Source organism: Schistocerca serialis, chromosome 1, assembly GCF_023864345.2.
Source record: "Schistocerca serialis cubense isolate TAMUIC-IGC-003099 chromosome 1, iqSchSeri2.2, whole genome shotgun sequence".
Classification (NCBI taxonomy): Eukaryota; Metazoa; Arthropoda; class Insecta; order Orthoptera; family Acrididae; genus Schistocerca; species Schistocerca serialis.
In genome coordinates, this window is record NC_064638.1 from 689,772,973 (window position 1) to 689,794,119 (window position 21,147).

Here is a 21,147-nt window from a genome sequence, read left to right on the forward strand (position 1 = left end):
GTTACAGCCATTCGGATAAGGTGCCTGTCATCTCGACTGCTAGTGATACGAGGCCATTGGGATCCAGCACGGCGTTCCGTATTACCCTCCTGAACCCACCGATCCCATATTCTGCTAGCAGTCATTGGATCTCGACCAACGCGAGCAGCAATGTCTCGATACGATAAACCGCAATCGCGATAGGCTACAATACGACCTTTATCAAAGTCAGAAACGTGATGGTACGCATTTCTCCTCCTTACACGAGGCATCACAACAACGTTTCATCAGGCAACGCCGGTCAACTGCTGTTTGTGTATGAGAAATCGGTTGGAAACTTTCCTCGTGTCAGCACGTTGCAGGTGTCGCCACCGGCGCCAACCTTGTGTGAATGCTCTGAAAACCTAATCATTTGCATATCACAGCATCATCTTCCTGTCGGTTAACTTTCGCGTCTGTAGCACGTCATCTTCGTGGTGTAGCAATTTTAATGGCCAGTAGTATAATTTCAGTTCCTCGTTCTTAAGCATTATTCCAGTATGGATGAAATCTGACCTGTAAATAAGGTGCTGTTTTCCAATAAGCTACCAACAATCGACGTCTCGCATTTGGAGCACGTAGAGCGGAGTGTTCCACTTCGCATCTCTAAGCATTATTACTCACAGATGCATGTATGAAATAGTCTGCTATAGCGACGCATTAATCGTGTATTAAGTGCTACCACATTTCAATGTTTTTATGCGCCATTTGGTAGTCTACGATCAGGTCTTAACTTCTCAAGCTTCCTTTGGATGTTACAGTTTTTGTCTAACAGCTTCCTTACAGATAATCGTCTCACCTGGTAGAAGTCTTACATTGCAGCTAATACTATTCGCTACACGAAGGTATAATATGATGTGTAATTGTTTTATTAGTCTTTCCTAAGGCACACCATGTATTACGTCGGCGTCTGTGACGACTTTCCATCCGTAATAATATCGGATCTGGGGGAGAAAATACCATTTTAGTCTCAAACCGTGTGACATATTCCACATGAAAGTGTTTCCTTTAGTTGGTGTGATACTAAATCGAAACATTTTAGAACACTATGAAACAATGAGTACACCTGCCTCTGTCCATAGAACTTAGGATGTCATTTGTGAACACCGCGGATAGGGTTTTGAATAAGCTGATTTCAACTGAAATAGACGCGGGTGAAAAAGGACTGTAATTATGTCAATTCGTTCTAATAGCTTTTTTGCAGATAAACCTTGTTTCTTCTAATCACTGGAATGAGTTATCTGCTCAAGAGATATGAGGTAAACTATGGTTAAGAGAAAGTACACTCTTAAGACCTGTGTACTCCGTCTCGTCCTGGAGGCTTTCCTGAGTTTTATCATTCTTGCTGCTTCTCATCTGTGCTGCGGCTCAAATGGTTCAAATGGCTCTGAGCACTATGGGACTCAACTGCTGAGGTTATTAGTCCCCTAGAACTTAGAACTAGTTAAACCTAACTAACCTAAGGACATCACAAACATCCATACCCGAGGCAGGATTCGAACCTGCGACCGTAGCGGTCTTGCGGTTCCAGACTGCAGCGCCTTTAACCGCACGGCCACTTCGGCCGGCTCCTGTGCTGCGGTTCCTTACTGTCACTCATCTTTGATGTGGCATATACAAAAATATGCTAAGCAACGTTCAAGAAGAAGCTTTCTTATTGAAATACCGCATATCAGTTTTTGTTTAGTAACTATTTTTATTTCGATCCCTTATCAGCAAGTGTCCAGATACTGGTCTGTACCAGTGGCAGCGTTTACACGCGATGAAAATTTCTTTTAAGTTCGGGAGAGAACCTAAGTATTTTGCTATAGTAGTTACTGAAGGCTTCTCGAAATGCTCTTCTGTTTCAATTAATATGTCTGTTTGCAGATTTATGATTTGATTGGTATCTACCGTGCAGTTGACATTGTTTCTTATGAAACTTTATGCTATTGTTCTCTAATGGATCTTCTCTGCCACAGTAAATTATTCTTCTAGGTACAATTTTTCTGGAGTTTGATCGACTGTTCCTCTTACAAATTCAGCCCCTGAACTAAATGATCCTCACTTCAGTTTGGGAAATGCAATGACTCTTCATTATAAATTTTACGCAGCGTGTCGTGTAATCTGCTAATTTTTGTAATTATCTGAAGCTAGCTGATCACTATTGCTGTCATTTCATTATGATCACTGACCCCACTCTCTGTGATATCATCATCAAAGAGGTCGGTACAATTTGATGCTAACAAGTTTCTTTTTATTGTAGGTAGGGATTCGCCCTATCTGTTCTAAGAAAACTTGAGAGAAATCTTAAAGAAAATATCGTCAATAAACGACCTGTGCCGCATCTGTAACAGTTTTGTTAATGTAACAGTTTCAGAGAGTATTGTTCCATCTTAAGACTTCTGTGTTGCTGAAATTTTTAATACAGTGAATTCATTGAATTATATCGTCAATTGTATCGTTATTTTATCCACCATTCACGAAGAATATTGTGAATTAACGCTTCCGAGACTGAACCGACTCTCAGAGGCATGGCGTGTTAATTTATTTCTTCTTTGGTACCAACTCTATTTGCACCAGATTTAGCACACAGTATCCACGTTTGCTACTGAATGTACCTTAGAAATTATATCGTTCTACGACACACAGTTCACGAGGTATGACAGTCATAGCTAAGGGGCAGTGCCGGAGTGGGATTCAGGCCCATCTCGAAGTGTTAATTTATATGGACTATTGCATTAGGCCTCCGCCCAGGCACATTACATATACGTATGTGGGCGTTTCTCTTTAAGTTTTCGACATCTGTTATAAAATACAATAACGTGTCCTGACTGTGCTCAGACTTAACTGTAACGCAGTAGATGTGTGTGTGTTATATACTGCGACAGTTTCAGTATGTCTACGTACTGAAGCTTGCAAACGCCTTTAATGTATACACAGATATATAGTACATATAACGAGCCTCAGCTGATTTGCAGTCACTAATAATATGTTAAAAATGTCTGTTTCATCATAAACTATTTTGTTACTTAAACGTTCGTTGTGCATGGTATAGCATTAACCTGAGCTTCGAAGTCTCTGTTCTTAGAGCTGGTGCTATCAGAAGGACATCGCCAGAATAGGAAAGGTAAGCACAATAATTCCCGTTACAAGATTAGATCGAACACACGCTTAAATCTCACTTGCGTGATTTTGATTAACCTAGCATAATCGGTAAAGTATGAGGAAAAAAGTTCTCAGTAAAGGAGATAAGACAATGAAGCATTCAGTGTTATTTAAAGTAACTATCGATTACGTAGACAGGGAAAGCAAGACAATGATTTGGAACAGATTAGCCACAATCTTGTTCTCAGTTCGTCTACAGCGAAGAGAGTGTGCGGGGGAAAAGCAAACCGTTATCAAAGCAATCGAAACTGTCATAACTCATCATAGAACGGAATATATAGCCTGCGCATAATTTGTGGCATCATATGCGCGATGTGCTCCTGCACAACAGTAAATCATAGTGAACACGCCCTATCATTTTGACTTGCCTCGAGGAGTTGACAAATACAACTACATGTTTTCTGCTATTTCCTATGCCCAAAAAAATGATAATAGTAGCTCGGAACTATGGAGAAATTAATCTCAAGATACTCGCGTACCTGCAGACCACCTCAACGTCGATCCGAAGCAACAGTACGAGCCACCTTGGTAACGTATGCGTCATGCACATACGAGAAAACGAGAGAGGTGGCGCAGTGTAATGACACTGGACTCGCTTTCTGAAGGACAGCAGTTCAAACCTCCATACGGGCTTCCACATTTAGGTATTATGTGTGTTCCATAATCGAGACGGAAGCCAACAGGCAGTTTGTCAACAGTGGCCACGAAAGCCTTAACAATTTTGCCCAAGGCGCTTAAGGCAAGTGCCATGTGTTTATCTTTAAAATTCCTTCCCTACTCCGAGCTTACACCCCAAATTTTTCTCGTCTTACATTGCAGGCTTTCACGGCTTGTAGTTGCGTCCTTTGTGAATTTTCTTTTATAGACATTAGGCTGTGGTCCAAAGCACACTTCTGAGCCTAACGTTTCATCTCCTATTTCTGGGGACATCGCCAGAACCTATAAAGACTCAGATACCAGTTCAAACTTGAAAAAGTTCGGCAAGCCGAATTGTTTATACCTATCGACCCAACGGTTGGGTTATGACGCCATTAGACCGTTTCCTAAAGCGGTCTCTACACGGTCAGCAATACTGACAACGTTTCTCTGATGCTCGATATATAAATCGTCTATGAGTCGTACTGAGAGGTTGCGCAATAATACTGAGAACATCGAAAAATTTGGAAATTGTGCCGTCTGTGGGCAATACTGACAATATCCTCGTGTGCTACAGAGGCTGAGGAGGTTACGTTAGGTTTGTTGTTGTTATCGTTGCAAAATGAGTTCAAAATACGACGAAAAACCATTATTATTAGAGTACATCGAAATGTATAAATTATTGCCGGTATTGTGAGATGTTAGGGCAGACGAGTACAAAAATACATATGCCACGGATGATAATTTGTATGATTTACTGCTCAGAAAAAAAGTGAACGGCCACGAAAGATGTTCTTGAAAATTTAAATAATGCAAAGATATGAATACAGGTATATACACAAATGTATCTCGGTGTATACATTGCTTACCCGAATTTAATCCTGCAGTGCACTATAATACTGCATGACACGTTTCCATAACTGTGTCTCAGATATTGTAAAGTGAAATTGCACTTGCAAATCTCAAGTCTTCCACAGAATAGCCATTACCAAGCTTCTTGTTGTTGCTGTTGTTGTTTGTTGTTGTCTTCAGTCTGGTTTGATGCAGCTCTCCGTGGTACTCCATCCTATGTGAGCCTCTTTATCTGGCCGGCCGAGGTGGCCGAGCGGTTCTAGGTACTACAGTCTGGAACTGCGCGACCGCTACGGTCGCAGGTTCGAATCCTGCCTCGGGCATGGATGTGTGTGATGCCCTTAGGTTGGTTAGGTTTAAGTAATTCTAAGTTCTAGGGGACTGATGACCTCAGAAGTTAAGTCCCATAGTGCTCAGAGCCATTTGAACCATTTTTGAACCTCTTTATCTCCGAATAACTACTGCAAACTACATCTTTCTGAATCTGCTTACCGTTATTCACCTCTTGCTCACCCTCTATGATTTTAACACCCCCCCCCCTCACAACACACACACACGCACACTTCCCTCCAGTACTAAACTGGTGATCCCTTGCTGTCTCAAAATGTGTCATATCAATCGATTCCTTCGATTCCTTCTTTTGGTCAAGTTCTGACACAACTTTCTTGTCTCCCCAATTCTATTCAGTACTTCCTCTCAATATTTACGTGAACGACCCACCTAGTCTTCAGCATCCTTCCGCAGGACCATATTTCGAAAACTTCTACTCTTTTTTTTATCTACACTGTTTATCGTCCATGTTTTACTTCCCTACATGGGTACACTTCAGACAAATACCTTCAAAAAAGATTTCCGAACACTTAAGTCTATATTTGATCTTAACAGATTTCTCTTCTTCAGAAATTCTTTTCTTGGAATTGCCATTCTACATTTTATATCCGCTCTACTTCGGCATCATCAGATATATTGCTGCCCAGATAGCAAAACCCATCTACTACTTTTATTATCTCGTTTCTAATATAATTCCCTAAGCGTCACCTGACTTAATTCGACTACATTCCATTATCCTTGTTTTGATTTTGTTGATGTTCACATTACATCCTCCTTTCAAGATCTTGTCCATTCCATTCAACCGTTCTTCCAAGTCCTTTGCTGTCTCTGATAGAACTACAATCTCATCGTCACATCTTAGAGTTTTTACTTCTTCTCCCTGAACCTTAATTCCTACTGCAAATTTTTCTTTGGTTTCCTTTACTGCTTCAGAATTTCAAAGAGAATATTCTATTAAACATTGTCAACAGCTTTCTCTGAGTCCACAAATGCTATAAATCTGGGTTTGCATTTCCGAACGCCTCGCGTGTTCCTGCATTTCTCCGGAATCCAAACCGATTTTTCCGAGGTCGACTTCTATCAGTTTTTCCATTCTTCTGTAAATAATTCGTGTTAGTATTTTGCAACCATGCCTTATTAAACTAATAGTTTGGTAATTTTCACAGCTGTCAGCAAATGCTTTCTTTTAAATTGGAATTACTACATTCTTCTTGAAGTCTGAGGGTATTTCACTTGTCTCATACATCTTGCACACCAGATGGAAGAGTTTTGTCATGGCTGGCTCTCCCAAGGCTATCAGTAGTTCTTACGGAATATCGTCTACTCCAGGGGCCTTGTTTCGACTTAGATCTTTCAGAGCTTTGTCAAATTCTTTTCGCAGTATCATATCTCCCCTCCCATCTTCATCCACGTCCACTTCCCTAACTGTGATACTGTTTTCAAGTTCTATTTCTTATATACTCTCTCTATGTACTTCAACCGCCTTTCAGCTTTCCCCTTTTTGCTTAAAACTGCTTTTAATCTGAGCTCTTGATATTCATACAGCTGCTTCTCTTTTCCTCAAATGCCTCATTAATTTTCCTGTAGGTGGTATCTATCTGTCCACTTGTGAAATATACTTCTAAATCCATAAATTTATCTTCTAACCAGTCCAATATAGCAATTTTTCACTTCCTCTCAGCCTCATTTTTTAAACGTTTGTATTCCATTTCTCCTGCTTCATTTGCTGCATTTTTAAATTTTCTGCTTTCATCAGTTAAATCCAAAATCTCTTGTGTTATTCAAGGGTGTGGACTAGGCCTTGTCTTTTTACCTACTTGATCCTCTTTGTTGTTTCAACTAATCCAGGTCCCATCTCCTCAATTGCCTACCATTTTCCAATTTCTTCAGTCTTCAATGCAGTTCATAACCAACAAATAGTGTCCAGAATCCACACCTGACCCTGGAAATGTCTTACAAGTTAAAATCTGATTCCAGAATCTCTATCTAACCATTATGTCATCAATCTGAAACCTTCCGGTGTCTAAGTCTCTTCCACTGATACAACTTTCTTTTACGATTCTTAATCCAAGTGTTAGCGAAGGTTAAATTATGCTCTGTGCAAAATTCTAACAGGTGGCTTCCTCTTTCTTTCCTTTCTCTCAGTCCATTCTCACCTACTACTTTTCCTTCTCTTGTTTTTCATACTATCGAATTCCCATCCCCCATCACAATTACATTTTCGTCTCCCTTAACTATCTGAATAATTTATTTTATCATCTCATATATTTCTTCCATCTCTTCATCATCTGCGGAGCAAGTTAGCATATAAAATTGTACTACTATAGTAGGCGTGGGTTTCGTGTCTATCTTGGCAACGATAATGCGCTCACTATGCTGTTCATAATACAAGGGTGAGTCAAACGAAAACCTTAAATTTTTTAAAAAATATTATTTATTGTGCAGAAGTGGTACAAAGCTGTATCACTTTTCAACATAATCTCCCCCACGCTCAATGCAAGTCGTCCAGCGCTTACAAAGTGCATACATTCCTTTAGAAAAAAAATTCTTTTGGTAGTCCGCGCAACCACTCATGCACCGCGTGGCGTATTTCTTCATCAGAACGGAACTTCTTTCCTCCCATTGCGTCTTTGAGTGGTCCAAACATATGGAAATCTCTTGGGGCAAGGTCTGGTGAGTATGGTGATGAGGAAGACACTCAAAGTGCAGCCCTGTGATTGTTGCAACTGTTGTACGGGCAGAGTGGTGCCTTGCATTGTCATGTTACAAAAGGACACCTGCTGACAGCAATCCACGACGGTTTGATTTGATTGCAGGCCGCAAATGATTTTTTAGGAGATCTGTGTATGATGCACTGGTGACAGTGGTCCCTCTAGGCATGTAATGCTCCAAAATGACGCCTTTTTCGTCCCAAAGAGTCAGCATAACCTTCCCTGCTGATGGTTCTGTTCGAAACTTGCTTTGGTTTTGGTGATGAGGAATGGTACCATTCCTTGCTCGCTCTCTTCATTTCCAGTTGGTGGAGGTGAACACAGGTTTCGTCCCCAGTAACGATTCTTGCAAGGAAGCCATCACCTTCTCGTTCAAAGCGCCGAAGAAGTTCTTCACAAGCATCAACACGTCGTTCTCTCATTTCAGGAGTCAGCTGCCGTGGCACCCATCTCGCAGACACTTTGTGAAACTGGATCACATCATGCACAATGTGGTGTGCTGACCCATGACTAATCTGCATTCGAGGGGAAAATGACTTTCCTCCAATTGACATCTTCCCAGGAACTCATAATTGCTAATCTATCCAAGGCTTGTTCGTCAAACAACGGTTCTTTGACAAGAGCACGACAGGACCTGATTCCATGGTCCTTTAACCTTCTGAGCGCAGTTCTCGACGAGCCCGGGAAACGTGAAGCTCTCCGTAGTTCCTGGGTGATTGACAAAGGAGTATTCAGGGCCGCCCTGACCAATTCATCTAATCCATCTCCTTGCTGTTAAAGCATCAACACCATAACGACGTCTTGCCTCAGATGCACTAACACTATTTTCAAAGAGAACAATTATTCGCTTGCTAACATTCACATCAGTCATTTTGAAGCAGACCTACGACGTATGTCAATCCGCTGATACGTTTCTCTTAGCTGAAAACTAGAGAGGCACTAGGTGGCGGTCGAAGTAATTACAACTACATCCATTTTCAGTATTTTTACTATGACCATTTGTTTGTTTAAAAATAGACTATTATAAAACGGAAACTTTTGAAAAAAAATGGAACCTAGGAAAGCCTACAACTACACTATGGTGTAGCGAATTAAGGTTTAAAATATTACCTGTACAGGTCTGAAAAAAAAGACGATTGACTCAAGTTAGATTCGAAAGCTCGTCCTTTGCGTTCGTAAGCCGTCAGCCTATCCACTCAGCCACTGAAACAGGTGTGAAACTCTCGTCGTTGTAATAATTCTACCGACGTGGAATTTTTATATTTCAACCGTGTGTATGTGCTCGAATAACGATTTTCAAAAGAAATGATAAGATGAGTTAAATTGCAATGAATCTTGACATATACTGTATCCTAACTATTATATTGTTTCTGTTTGAAGGTGTAAACGACAAGCTGAAGCTCCACAAGCCGCTACAGTTGTGAAAACTGGCACTTCTGAACTTGGGCATGCGCAATGCTCTCTTCCTGGAGTCTAAATTATTCATGCCACGCAATCTGTTTGCCTCTCACTGCGCCTACGGTACGGCTATCTGTATCGCTGATGTACTCAAGCCACTCGAAGATATCATCGAGTAATAGATAAACATTGACTTGGTGGAACTGCGTTTTTCATTGTATTATTTTGTGTTTTGTGATGGGGACACGGGCGCCCGAGGAAACTTATTGGGATGGAGAGTGGGGCAAGTGCCTGCGTATGGGAATACGGTGACGACAATGTTTGAGGAGAACCATTTCCAGTAATGTATGAAACGTTGGACCATCAGCAAACAAAAATCTGTGATAATCTTTTTTTCCTTCAATCTCAGTTCTCTCAACAATTTTTCATGTGTGATCTTTGATGCTCCTTGCACCAATTTTTCATCCATCTTTTTTTCTGCTTGCAACAAAGCAGAGTAATTATCACAGCAGCAGTGTCTTTATCGTATTACTACACAATATTATCGACAATATAGATGAATAGTCTAGGGACAACGTCAATAATATTGCACAACACTGACCGCCTAGAGGCCCCTTAAGATCGCGAAGTTGTGCCGATGTGTGTTATGGAGCTTGTAGTGTGGGTTCCGCAGAAATACAGGAACACGCGAGGCCATAATAACCCTACGGCTTGTTGAACGGAATGTATAGTGTCTTGAAAAGAGGCTAATGATAAAACTACTGTAAAGGAATGTTGCTGAATTAAATCAGGCGATGTTAAGGGAATTAGATTAGGAAACTAAAAGTTCAGTTAGTTATTTTAGCTGTTTGGCCAGCATAACTCATGATGGTCGAAGTAGAGAGGTCATAAAATGGAGACTGACAATAGCAAGAGAGTATTCGTGATAAATAGGATTTTGGTAACATCTAATATAAATTTAAGTGTTAGGAAGACTTTTTTGAAGGTATTTTTATGGTGAGAATCCTTTTACGGACCGGCTGATTTAGGCTTTCCGTGATTTTCCTAAATTGCTCCAGGCAAATGCCGGGATGGTTCCTTTGAAAGGGCACGGCCGACTTCCTTCCCCATCCTTCCCTAATCCGATGAGACCGATGACCTCGCAGTTTGGTCTCTTACCCCAGAACAACCCAACCCCTTTTTCGGAAATGAAACCTCCACGATAAGCAGTAAGACAAGAACTGAATTGACAATTTGAAATTTGGAGCTACAGAAGAATGCTGAAGGTCAGATGGGTATCGAATAACTAATGAGATACTAATCGAAACGGGAAAAAAAGAAATTTATGTTACAACTTGGCTAAAAGAAGGGATAGGTTGATAGCAAATATCCAGAAGCACCAGGGAATAGTCAGTCAGTTAATGAACGGAGATTTGGGAAGATAAATACTGTAGAGGCAGGCCTAGACTTGAATACAGAAACCGGGTTCAAATGGATCGTAGCGTTGGATACGTATAAACAGCTTGATTAAGTCTGAAACTGCTGTTAGAGTCTTTATAGCCTCTAATAATGTCTTCGGCATTGGAAGAGCAAACTTTAAGCTCAGAAAAGTGTGTTAGACCACATCCCAATGTCCATAAAATAAAATTCACCGAAGACCCAAATTTTCTCTTTCTTTAGTTACGAGAAATGACGCACCTAAGCATTTACCTTCCAAAGAAGATCCAGATAGCGTAATTTCACACATTTAACAAAAGTATAAATGCATATTTAACTCCTGCAAAAGAATAGTACGCCCAGTTTGTAGCTAATTGAGTTATCGTTAAAGACTAACAAAAAATTAAATAAATTCGAAGCTTGTATTCTCTGAAAAGGAATTAGTGGAAAATATTTGCAGTCATACACCATGTGACATTGTCGCACAGATGAAACGAGCTATCTACGTTCAGCACGCGCTAGGCTTCAGTGAAGCAAATACGACACTTTAAACATTTCGTCAGCATTTTGGTCAGCCATACGTCATTTGGAAGCTGCGATAAAACTGCTATTAACCGTGTCCACAGCTCGCTTGCAAGGCATGACTCGCGCAAGTCCTACTTGCGATAGGAACCGTACAATAAGAAGCTGGAAAAGGAAAAAGAAAACTAGCCTCTAATACGTACATCATTCCTTTTGGCAATGCTTTGCCTAAGATGAGATGCAATCTGCAATGTTTAAACTCGAGTAAAGAATGGGGAGCAGGCTGATGCCTTACTGGAAGGAAGTAGGCGAACTGAGCACAAGGCAGATCCATCACTTTGCTACTAGTACGAGAAAAGGCTAGGTGAGCGCGCACATTTCGCTGCTCTGCCATGCTCACAGAGCAAAACGTTTGTACAATTACTTTTTCAAAGTCGAACAAAAATTTACCAGAAAAAAGGCAATAAACGTTACGTACAAATGGATAACCATACATCGTAATTGTTAAGCCTGTAGTAAATTATAATCAGCGGTAAACAGTTATATAACAGTATCAACTAATTCGGATATGGAAGCCTTAAGCCTAGTTTACACGACGACACTGGACTGCGCCACTCGTTGCGCGAAATGAGTTGCACGCAAATGGTTTCATATTTGACTGTAGACACGGCGAAACCAGTGTACACTTCAATTTCGTCGTTTTGTGGGTTCCTGAGTCGTATCTGAAATGAAAGTTTTGGCAGCTGCAGGTCGCACGAGCTGTGATGGAGTTAAAGCTTGTTGCGTGGGATTGCTGCCTAATAAAACAATAAGAAACGTGTTTCGATTCGTGACTGGATGAAGAAAAGATATCAGCTCGGTTGCTCAGCATCCTTGCTGAAATAATTTGTAATGGAAGACCCAAGAAGTTCTTTTAATTATCTTAGAATGTCACCAGAACTGTTACCGTTTCTTCTAAATAGAGTTAATTATGCGATAAGGAATAAAGATATTGTAATACATGAAGCAGTCGCCAGAACTGAAATTACATATCACATTGCATGTAGGCTATTACAACCGAGAACACTCGGCATGCTATAAGATGCGGTTTTAGTTGGTGATGACGCTTTTCCATTAACACCAATAATTATTAACAGTAATAATTATTAACATTAACAGCAGTGATTATTCGAAGCAGGCCGCATTAAGAAGAAGATGGTTTGCAAATTACTCTCTTGAAGATAGATCTGTACAGTGGCAATATTTCAAAAATTCAAACATATGTGAATAGGGAGCACTGCAGGAACGTTCTAAATATAAATATTGAATAAAGAATATAGCTTCTTGATTTGTATAGTCTTCCCTCCTGTCAACAATATTCCTTAAAAATGAGTCGGCCAACTCCAGTGATGGGATTTTAGTCTTGTAGACAAGAGCATTTCCACAGCTAGAATTATATTTTCTTGTATTTTTCTTAATTCAGTTGTATATGGGCTTCTAATGCAATAAATTTTGCCCTGCGGTTAAGATATTGTCAAACTATGTTGTGATCGTACGCGACGGCCTCAGGAGCAGCAATATGTTGCTTATTTTTGTAATCAGCATCACTGAAATCCCACGAACATATATGCAAAGAATAGATATCCAAAAAGCGAACATTATTCTACGTTTCCCACTTCATATTCAGTTTGTCTACACTCGACGAACACACATAACCTCAAAACTCATGCAACTAGTGTCGCCACAGTTGGAACACGCCGAAAGTGTTTAGTTTTACCGACGAGTTGCGCAAACGCGCAGCGCGCATGTGCAGTGGCCGGTAGAGCAGTTGCCTGCAACATAATGTCGTAGTGTAAACGAGGCTTCAGTCTCCACTGGATAACACATTATAATTTATTCAGCTGAGTAAGTATACGGACTGTAGATTATAATTATTTAATTAGTGAGCGTGCATATTTTGTGGGCGCGCGTAGTGTGTGTGTGTGTGTGTGTGTGTGTGTGTGTGTGTGTGAGAGAGAGAGAGAGAGAGAGAGAAGGGGCAATAAAGGCCTATCTCCTTTGCCATATTTACGGCACCACAAGATGGCTGTCGTTGCAGTCCCACAGTAGTTCGGCAAAGTGCGAGCTGGAGTGGCATTTAAAGCGCTGTATTTTCTGCATACACCCGCTGTTTGTGGCGAAGGAATGGCGCAAATTACTTACCAACTTCTCCTCAAAGGACAAATTGCGTAAGATCAGTACTAGAATCAAGGGAGAATAGTTTCAATTACAGGTTAACATTTTGGTTTCAGATGTATCTTTTCCTTCCCGGATGTCATTTTCACGAACAACAGGAATGTTACCTACCGCAAGCGATCAGTTGTCGATCTGTGTAAATTCGCGACCTGAGAAAATGTGTTATCAAATCTCTTGTACCCCACGAAGTAAAAGATTATAGTCAGTTAACACATCTCTTGATAAATGTATCGTACCGCCAATGTAAAATAAAACTATAGAACCATTATGACAAATAGTTTGTACGAAGTTGGCACGATCAGCAATGACGTTCCGAAGGCGATGACGTCGTCACAGGTGGGGACCTAGTTGGGATTGTATAAGTTTGGGGCAGAAAGTTAGCTGCCAGAGTTTGAAAGGAACCTTCCGAATAATCAGTAAAGGCAATTTATCGAAATCATGGAAGAATTATATCTGGATGCGGACTGTGATTTATACACCCAACTCATCACGTATAGCGAAGAAAATGTTTGAAGCTGGCTACTAAACGATACAGAGTTCATTATCATTCCGAGAACCTCGGCTGTTGCTTTTATACGCTGAAAGCGTCAGCTCAGAAGAATGTCAGAGCAGAACAATTAATCTTGGATGCAAATGTCGGCGCGGCCCTCTTCGAGGCTGCTCGAGAAGTTCCAGGATTGAAATCAATATTTCCACCCAGATTTCTAAAGAGGTTACGGGCGAGCTACATCTTGTGTGTTAAGGTCACATACTCATATAGTCTTCGGAGTACAGCAGTAGCTTCTCCGAGACATTCTATTATGTAGATTATTTTCAGAGCACCAGTATAAAGTATATACACCTGCAAAAACACTCCGCAAGCCATAGCGCAGCGTGCGAGAAAGTCGATGTGCTAGGTTTCATTTCCCGTTTACAAACAATTTACTTTTGGGTATAATCAGAACCTATGGGAAAATAAAAACCAAATATTTGTTGGGTCCCTCAGTCATTCTAATTGTCTGCCGCTTCGTTTCAAACAGATGACTGATTCGGGGCCCATCCGAGATGATTTCTATAAAGTATTGGTTTTTTTTTGTTTTTTTTTTTTGGTTTTTTTTTTCCCACACCATGATGACGCCTGTATACTTTAAACTTGAACAAACTTCAGTGGTATGGAATTCCTTATTTTCTTTCAATATTTATCTGCTGCCCTAATGTTTTCGTTCTTCACAGATAGAAAGGTCCTCATTTCGTTTTATCCTGTGCACACTGCGTTAATGTCTTAAACCGTTCGCGTCCATTTAATAGGCTACAATGTATCAGCCTCTTGCTTACCCACACGTTTGTGGGACTATCTCAGACAATTCGCGGCCACTTTTAGGCAACAAAATTAAAAAGAGTGCTTTGTAACACGCCATTGTAAACCGTGCTTACGGTTTAAATGACCAAGCCACCTCAGCTGTTCGTGTTGCAGCTGTCACCACAGTGTGTTAAGGCGGACCTGCACACGGGCCATCACAGATTAGCATGTTTGTTTATATTTGTGACGATGCCAGTCATGGCTATAAATTTTACCTGCTTCTTTTACTACGTTTAAGAGGACAGATTTGTTGTTTGTTAAATGCTTCTCACACAGTGTGAACCAACGCTATTCATTATCCTGGTTATAACTAAGGGCAACGCTCTCACTGTTAAATATGCGCATTCGTTTCTAGATCAGCTGATGATGATCATAAAGATCGCTTAGTTACAGATCAATACCGTTGACATCGGTTTGCTGCAGGATTCTTGAACACATTCTGAGTTCAAATATACAAAATTTCCTCGACGCAGAAAAGCTCCTGTCCACAAATCAGCACAGATTTACAAAGCACCTGCGAACCATGGCGGAAGGCCAGAAGGCAGATCCCATATCCCTAAATTTCCGAAAGGCATCTGACACGATGCCCCACTAAAGACTGTTGGCGAAGGTCTGAGCATGCGGTTTAGCTTCCCAGATATGTGATGACTTCTTAAGTGATAAAACCCAGTACGTTGTCCTCGACAGCGAGTGTTCATGACAGACCAGGGTATCGTCAGAAGTGCCCCAGGGAAGTGTGGTAGGAGAGTCGTCATTTTCTATATACATAAATAATCTGGCAGAAAGGGCGGGCAGCACTTTACGCTTGTTTGCTGATATTGGTGAGGTGCTCAAGATCGTGTCGTAGTTGAGTGACTGGGAGAATATACAAGATGACTCAGACACAATATCTAGCCGATGTGATGAATGATGGCTTGCTCTAAATATAGAAAAATGTAAGTTAATACGGATGAGTGGGAAAAACAGTCCCGTAACTTTCGAATGCAGCAGTAGTAACGTAAAGCTTGACACAGTCACTTCGACTGGAAACGAGTATCTAGGTGCAACGTTGCAAAGTAAAATTAAATTGAATAAGCGCTTCTGCTTGATAGTAGGGAAGAGGAATGCTCGACTTCGTTTTGTTAGAAGAATTTTGGCAAAGTGTAGCGCATCACGAAGGAGACGACGTAGAGAACGCTAGTTGGACCCGTTCTTGAGAACTTTTCTAGTGTTTGGGATCCTCACCAGGTTGTACTATAGGAAGACATCGAAGCAGTTCAAAGGCGTGCTGCTGGACTTGTTACCTGTAAGTTCGATCAGCACGCAGGTAAGACGGAGATGCTTCGTGAACTCAAATGGGAGTGCCTGGAAGGAAGACATGCTCTTTCTGCGCTGCACTATTGCGTAAACACAGAGAATCGGCATTTGAGACCGACTACACGACGATTCTACTGCCGCCAATGTATATTTCGCGAAAGGACCATGAAGATAAGGTGCGTGAAATAAGGGCCCATACGGAGACTTTTGAACAGTCGTTTTTCCCTTACTCTATTTGCGAGTGGAACAGGAGAGGAAATGACTGGAGTAGCATAAGGTACCCCCCGCCACGCACCGTACAATGGTTAGAGGGGTATTTATGTGGGTATAGATACCAGTTATTGAAGTGAATAAAACAAATTTGTGATCAAAGGCTATTGTAGTTTCCATTTATTGTCAAATACTGGATCGCTGTTACCTTCAAGATGACCAAGGCGCGCCTGATAAAAAGAGGGCATTTGCTCATATAACATTCACACTTACACTATGTGATCTAAAGTATCCGGACACCCCCCCAAAAAAGGTTTTTCATATTAGGTGCATTGTGCTGCCACCTATGCCAGGTACTCCATATCAGCGACCTCAGTAATCATTAGACATCGAGAGAGGGCAGAATGAGGCCCTCCGCGGAACTCACGGACTTCGAACATCCCTAGGTCCACTGTTTCCGATGTGATAATGAAGTGGTATCATGAAGGAACATGTACTGCACAAAAGCGTACAGGCCGACCTCGCCTGTTGACTGACAGAGACCGCCGACAGTTGAAGAGGGTCGTAATGCATAATAGGCAGACATCTATCCAGACTATCACACAGGAATTCCAAACTGCATCAGAATTCACTGCAAGTACTATGACAGTTAGGCGGGAGGTGAGAAAATTTCGATTTCATGGTCGAGTGGCTGCTCATAAGCCACACATCACGCCGGTAAAAGCCAAACGAAGCCACGCTTGGTGTAAGGAGGCAACATTGGACGATTGAACAGTGGAAAAAGTTCTGTGGAGTCACGAATCACGGTACACAATGTGGCGATCCGATGGCGGGGTATGGGTATGACGAATGCCCGGTGAACGTCATCTGGCAGCGTGTGTAGTGCCAACGGTAAAATTCGGAGGCGGTGGTGTTATCGTGTTTTTCATGAAGGGGGCTTGTACCCCTTGTCGTTTTGCGTGGCACTATGCAGCACAGACCTACATTGATGTTTTAAGCACCTTCTTGCTTCCCATTGTTGAAGAGCAATCCGGGGATGACGACTGAACCTTCAACACGATCGAGCACCTGTTCATAATGCACGGCCTGTGGCGGAGTGGTAACACGACAATAACATCCCTGTAATGGACTGGCCTGCACAGACTCCTCACCAGAATCCTATAGAACACGTTTGAGATGTTTTGGAACGCCGACTTCGTGCCACGCCTCACCGACTGACATCGATATCTCTCCTCTGCGCAGCATTCCGTTAAGAATAGGCTGCCATTCCCCAAGAAACTTTCCAGCACCTGATTGAACGTATACCTGCGAGAGTGGAAGCTGTCATCAAGGCTAAGGGTGGGCCTACACCATATTGCATTTCAGCATTACCGATGTAGATCGCCACGAAGTTGTAAGTCATTTTCAGCCAGGTGTCCGGATACTTTTGATCACATAGTGTATCTTGTGTACCGAAGTGTAACGTGAATAATGGTATTGCGTACCCTTTTTCATTGAAGGCACATTGTTTACGCGTTGGAGAAGAGCTGTCTTTAGTTGCCTGTTACAACAGTTTTTCTGCGCTACTGTTCTCGTTTGCACATGATACTTAGGGGGTCAACAGCAATATGCTCTTCGAATCAGAATTTTCATATAGATCGTCACTGTAAGAAGTATTTGCTGTCAAGCTCGCCACAGAATGTTTTTAATCGTAACTGTAACGTCTAACGCTTCACTGTGAATTATTGTGATGCGCGTGACACGGGATAGTTTCTATTGTGCGTTATGTTAAAAGCTTTTCCCAGTTCGTTCATGAACGGAGAGCAGAATGAACTACTTGCTTGTCGGAGCTGGTATCAGCTTAAATTTGCCTAATATTATAATTTTACATGCGCCTGTTGTACAGAATAGACGTGGGGCGGGGGATATTCGCAGTTTCTGCACTGAAAGGCAGTTCAAGTTGTTAAAGTAGTTTATCGCAAGATAGCGTCTTTCTTAGAGTGACTTAATTTTTTTTTAAATTTCTATTACACTCCCTCGCCGAACTGACACTGCAGATCTCCATGACCGTCCTTTTCTGAACTAAGAATGATCTTGGTGAGTGCGCAAGTTGCCCACAATTCTAACTTCGTCACGTGTGTACATATATACTCACTCGGCAGAAAGTGCAATATTCATTCAGTGAACCCTAGACAAAAAAACGATTTGCATTAGGATAACACTTGGTAAAGCATTTTACAGAAACTTGTGCGCTATTCAGAAGTTCTCATTTTAACTGGCTTCCAGAAGAATTGGTAAGATTGAGCAATAAGCACCGAGTCTTCAAATCTAAGTTGAAAGGTTTGCTTGTGGAACACTAGGAATAGTTTATTCGCAAGCTCTCAGACTGTTTCATGTTCCATCGCCATCATCATCTTTTCCACGTATTATGCTTTGCCAGTTACGCCTACTTAGAGAGATTAATCTAAATCCTTCCCTGTGTTTTTGGGTCTGAGTTTTTTTTGCAATTCTATGATTTTTTTCGTTTCTGAGTTGATCTAATTATCATTCGGAAAACTATACACTGACTCGCTCCAGGAATTTCCAGCTTGGATTCGTTTGGTTCCACGGAACCTGATAAAGAAATAATAATAAAATATCAAACATTTAAATAGATGTATTCATCTGGTAGTCACATAAGCTTGGAACAATGGTAACGAAATGTGCGAACATACGGAATAGTTTCCCAGATAAGTGAGTGCCTCGAGAAACTTCTAAAGTAATAGAAAGCCTCTACGCTGTCCTCGACGACGAGTGTTCATCAGAGACAAGGGTACAGTCAAGAGTGACCCAGAGATATGACCACTCTTGTTCTCTATGTACACAAATGATCTGATGGATAGGGTGAGCAGCAATTTGCGACTCTCTGCTGATGACGGTGTAGTGTGTGGGAAAATGTTGCCGTTGAGTGACTAAATAGGATGCAGGATGACCTGAAGAGAATTTTTATTTGATCTCATGAATGCCAGCTTGCTCTAAACGTAGAAAAATGTAAGTTAATGTGGATGAGTAGAAGAAACAATCCCATAATGTTCGAATACAGCATTGGGGGTGTGCTACTTAACACAGTCACGGCGATTAAATATCCAGGCGTAAAGCTGCATAGCGATATGAAATGGACAGAGCACTTAATGACGGTAGTAGGGAAGGAAATGGTCGACTACGGTTTATTGGGAGAATACTAGTAAACTGTAGTTCGTCTATAAAGGATACGGAGTATAGAACTTTCGTGCGACCCTTTCTCGAGCATTGCTCGAGTGCTTGGGATCGCCACCAGGTGGGGTTAAAGGAAGAGATCGAACCAAATTAGAAGGCATGTTGCTAGACTTGTTACCGGTAGCTTCGATCAACACGCGAGTATTGCGGAGAAGCTTCGTGAGCTCAAATGGGGCTCCCTAGACGGAAGACGACGTTCTTCTCGGGGAAACACTACTGAGAAAATTTGGAGAACAGACACTTGCAGATAGCTGACAGCAGAACGATTCTACTGGCGTCAAGATACGTTTCCTGCAAAGACTGGGAAGACAAGATAAAAGAAATTAGGTTACGTATGGAGGCTTATAGACTTTCCCATAGCTCCATTTGCGAGTCGAAAGAGAATTGCTAGGCACTCTCCGCCGTGTACCATACGGTGGCTTTTGGGGTATTCTGTAGATGCAGGAACGGTACAAGGCTTGAATAAATAAGTAAATCTTAAAAGGGTGGCTGCTGGCTTTTAAGAGTCTCCTAATTCTCGCTTCAAACCAATGCCCCCAACGCAGGCCATCAGACGCCCGTTGGCAGCGCCCGCACGCCGCAGAGGCTGCTGCTGCCGGCTCGACGGCCCCCACCCCCCGGGAGGGCTGAGCGGCCGCAGACAGAGGCGGGCAGCTGTAGCAGCGCCGCTCTTGTGTTCGCGTGCCGCCCTCGCCTCCTCGGCCGCCGGCATCCTGACTGACAGCTGCAAGTCGACCGCGGCGCCGGCGCGCGCAATCAATAGCGCCTCTCATCTGCCAGGCACGCCCCCGCATCGCCACCGGTGCTCAGCCTGCCCCTCGTTTAATTCTCGATCATTTCAACCGAGTCGCGACACATCAGCTGGTGAAACGTTTCAGGATGTTAACAAGCTCCTTCCCATACTAAATATAGGGATACCTGGGCGGGTGGCATAGTTTTTGCCAGTAGAAGAGCAAAATATGTTGGTCACTGATACGAGGACCCAATGAAACGAGTGCCCCCAACTATTTAAAAAAAATAAAAAAGTAAGAATACAAAATAAATCACAGAACGGCGCTAGCACGAACACACAACCTCCAGGAATGAATCTGTGAGTACAACCACAGTTACTTAAGCAAAGAGCCAGTTTTATGTTGTATGTAAAGCTTCAATCGATAGCGCAGCTTCTCCCCTCGCACAATGCAGTAAGGGCTCTGATGCCATGAGAAGTGAGTAACAGTGCTGTGTGTTATTAAACACTTCACGGGCTGGCGACGAAACATCTGACAGAGCACGCAACAGAACTGCCGCTGCTGCCGAACGCTTTGTTGACAAGCAGCGGCCAGGCCGGCTGCAGTAGCAGCAGCAGCGCTTGCAACCCCGCACGGGCTGCGAGGCGTGGCGGTAGTGGGGGCCGCACCCTCCTCCACCCCGAGCTTACCTTGCAACTGCACGCCCACCATGGTGCCTAGCGGGTCGGGCAGGTCGCTCGCTGTGCAGACAACCGACAGCGCTCGCTACGCGCTGTTCGCCATCCAACCAGGTGAGACCCAGTGCCAAGGCGCGCGACGCCGAACGAACCACTCCGCGCGCACACTGATCGAGCGACACTCACGACCGTTCCCCTTGCCGGCCGGCAACACACTAACAGCGGCGCACTCCTGGCGGCGGAGTCGCCAACCACTCGACGTGACGTCACGCACATTCGCGCGCCCCTCGCGGCAGTGCAGCTAAACACTGCCGGTGCAGGGCAAGGCACAATGGACCAATTCCGCGCGATCAGTCAGGTTCAAGATAAAACAGCTGTTAGGGGCCAGATTCATAACTGAGCCATACTATTACAAC

The 21,147-nt window shown here is 42.6% G+C and overlaps 1 protein-coding gene across 1 annotated transcript in view; it reads right to left on the reverse strand.

The window, feature by feature from the left end:
- The window catches only part of LOC126480634 (myosin-I heavy chain), an 804,636-nt gene extending 783,713 nt beyond the window's left edge, over positions 1-20,923 (reverse strand). The window contains exon 1 of the mRNA XM_050103881.1: positions 20,744-20,923. Within this exon, the coding sequence (XP_049959838.1) occupies positions 20,744-20,765 (22 nt within the window). The 5' untranslated portion in view covers positions 20,766-20,923. The remainder of the gene's footprint in view (positions 1-20,743) is intronic.
- Between the last annotated feature and the right edge of the window lie 224 nt (positions 20,924-21,147).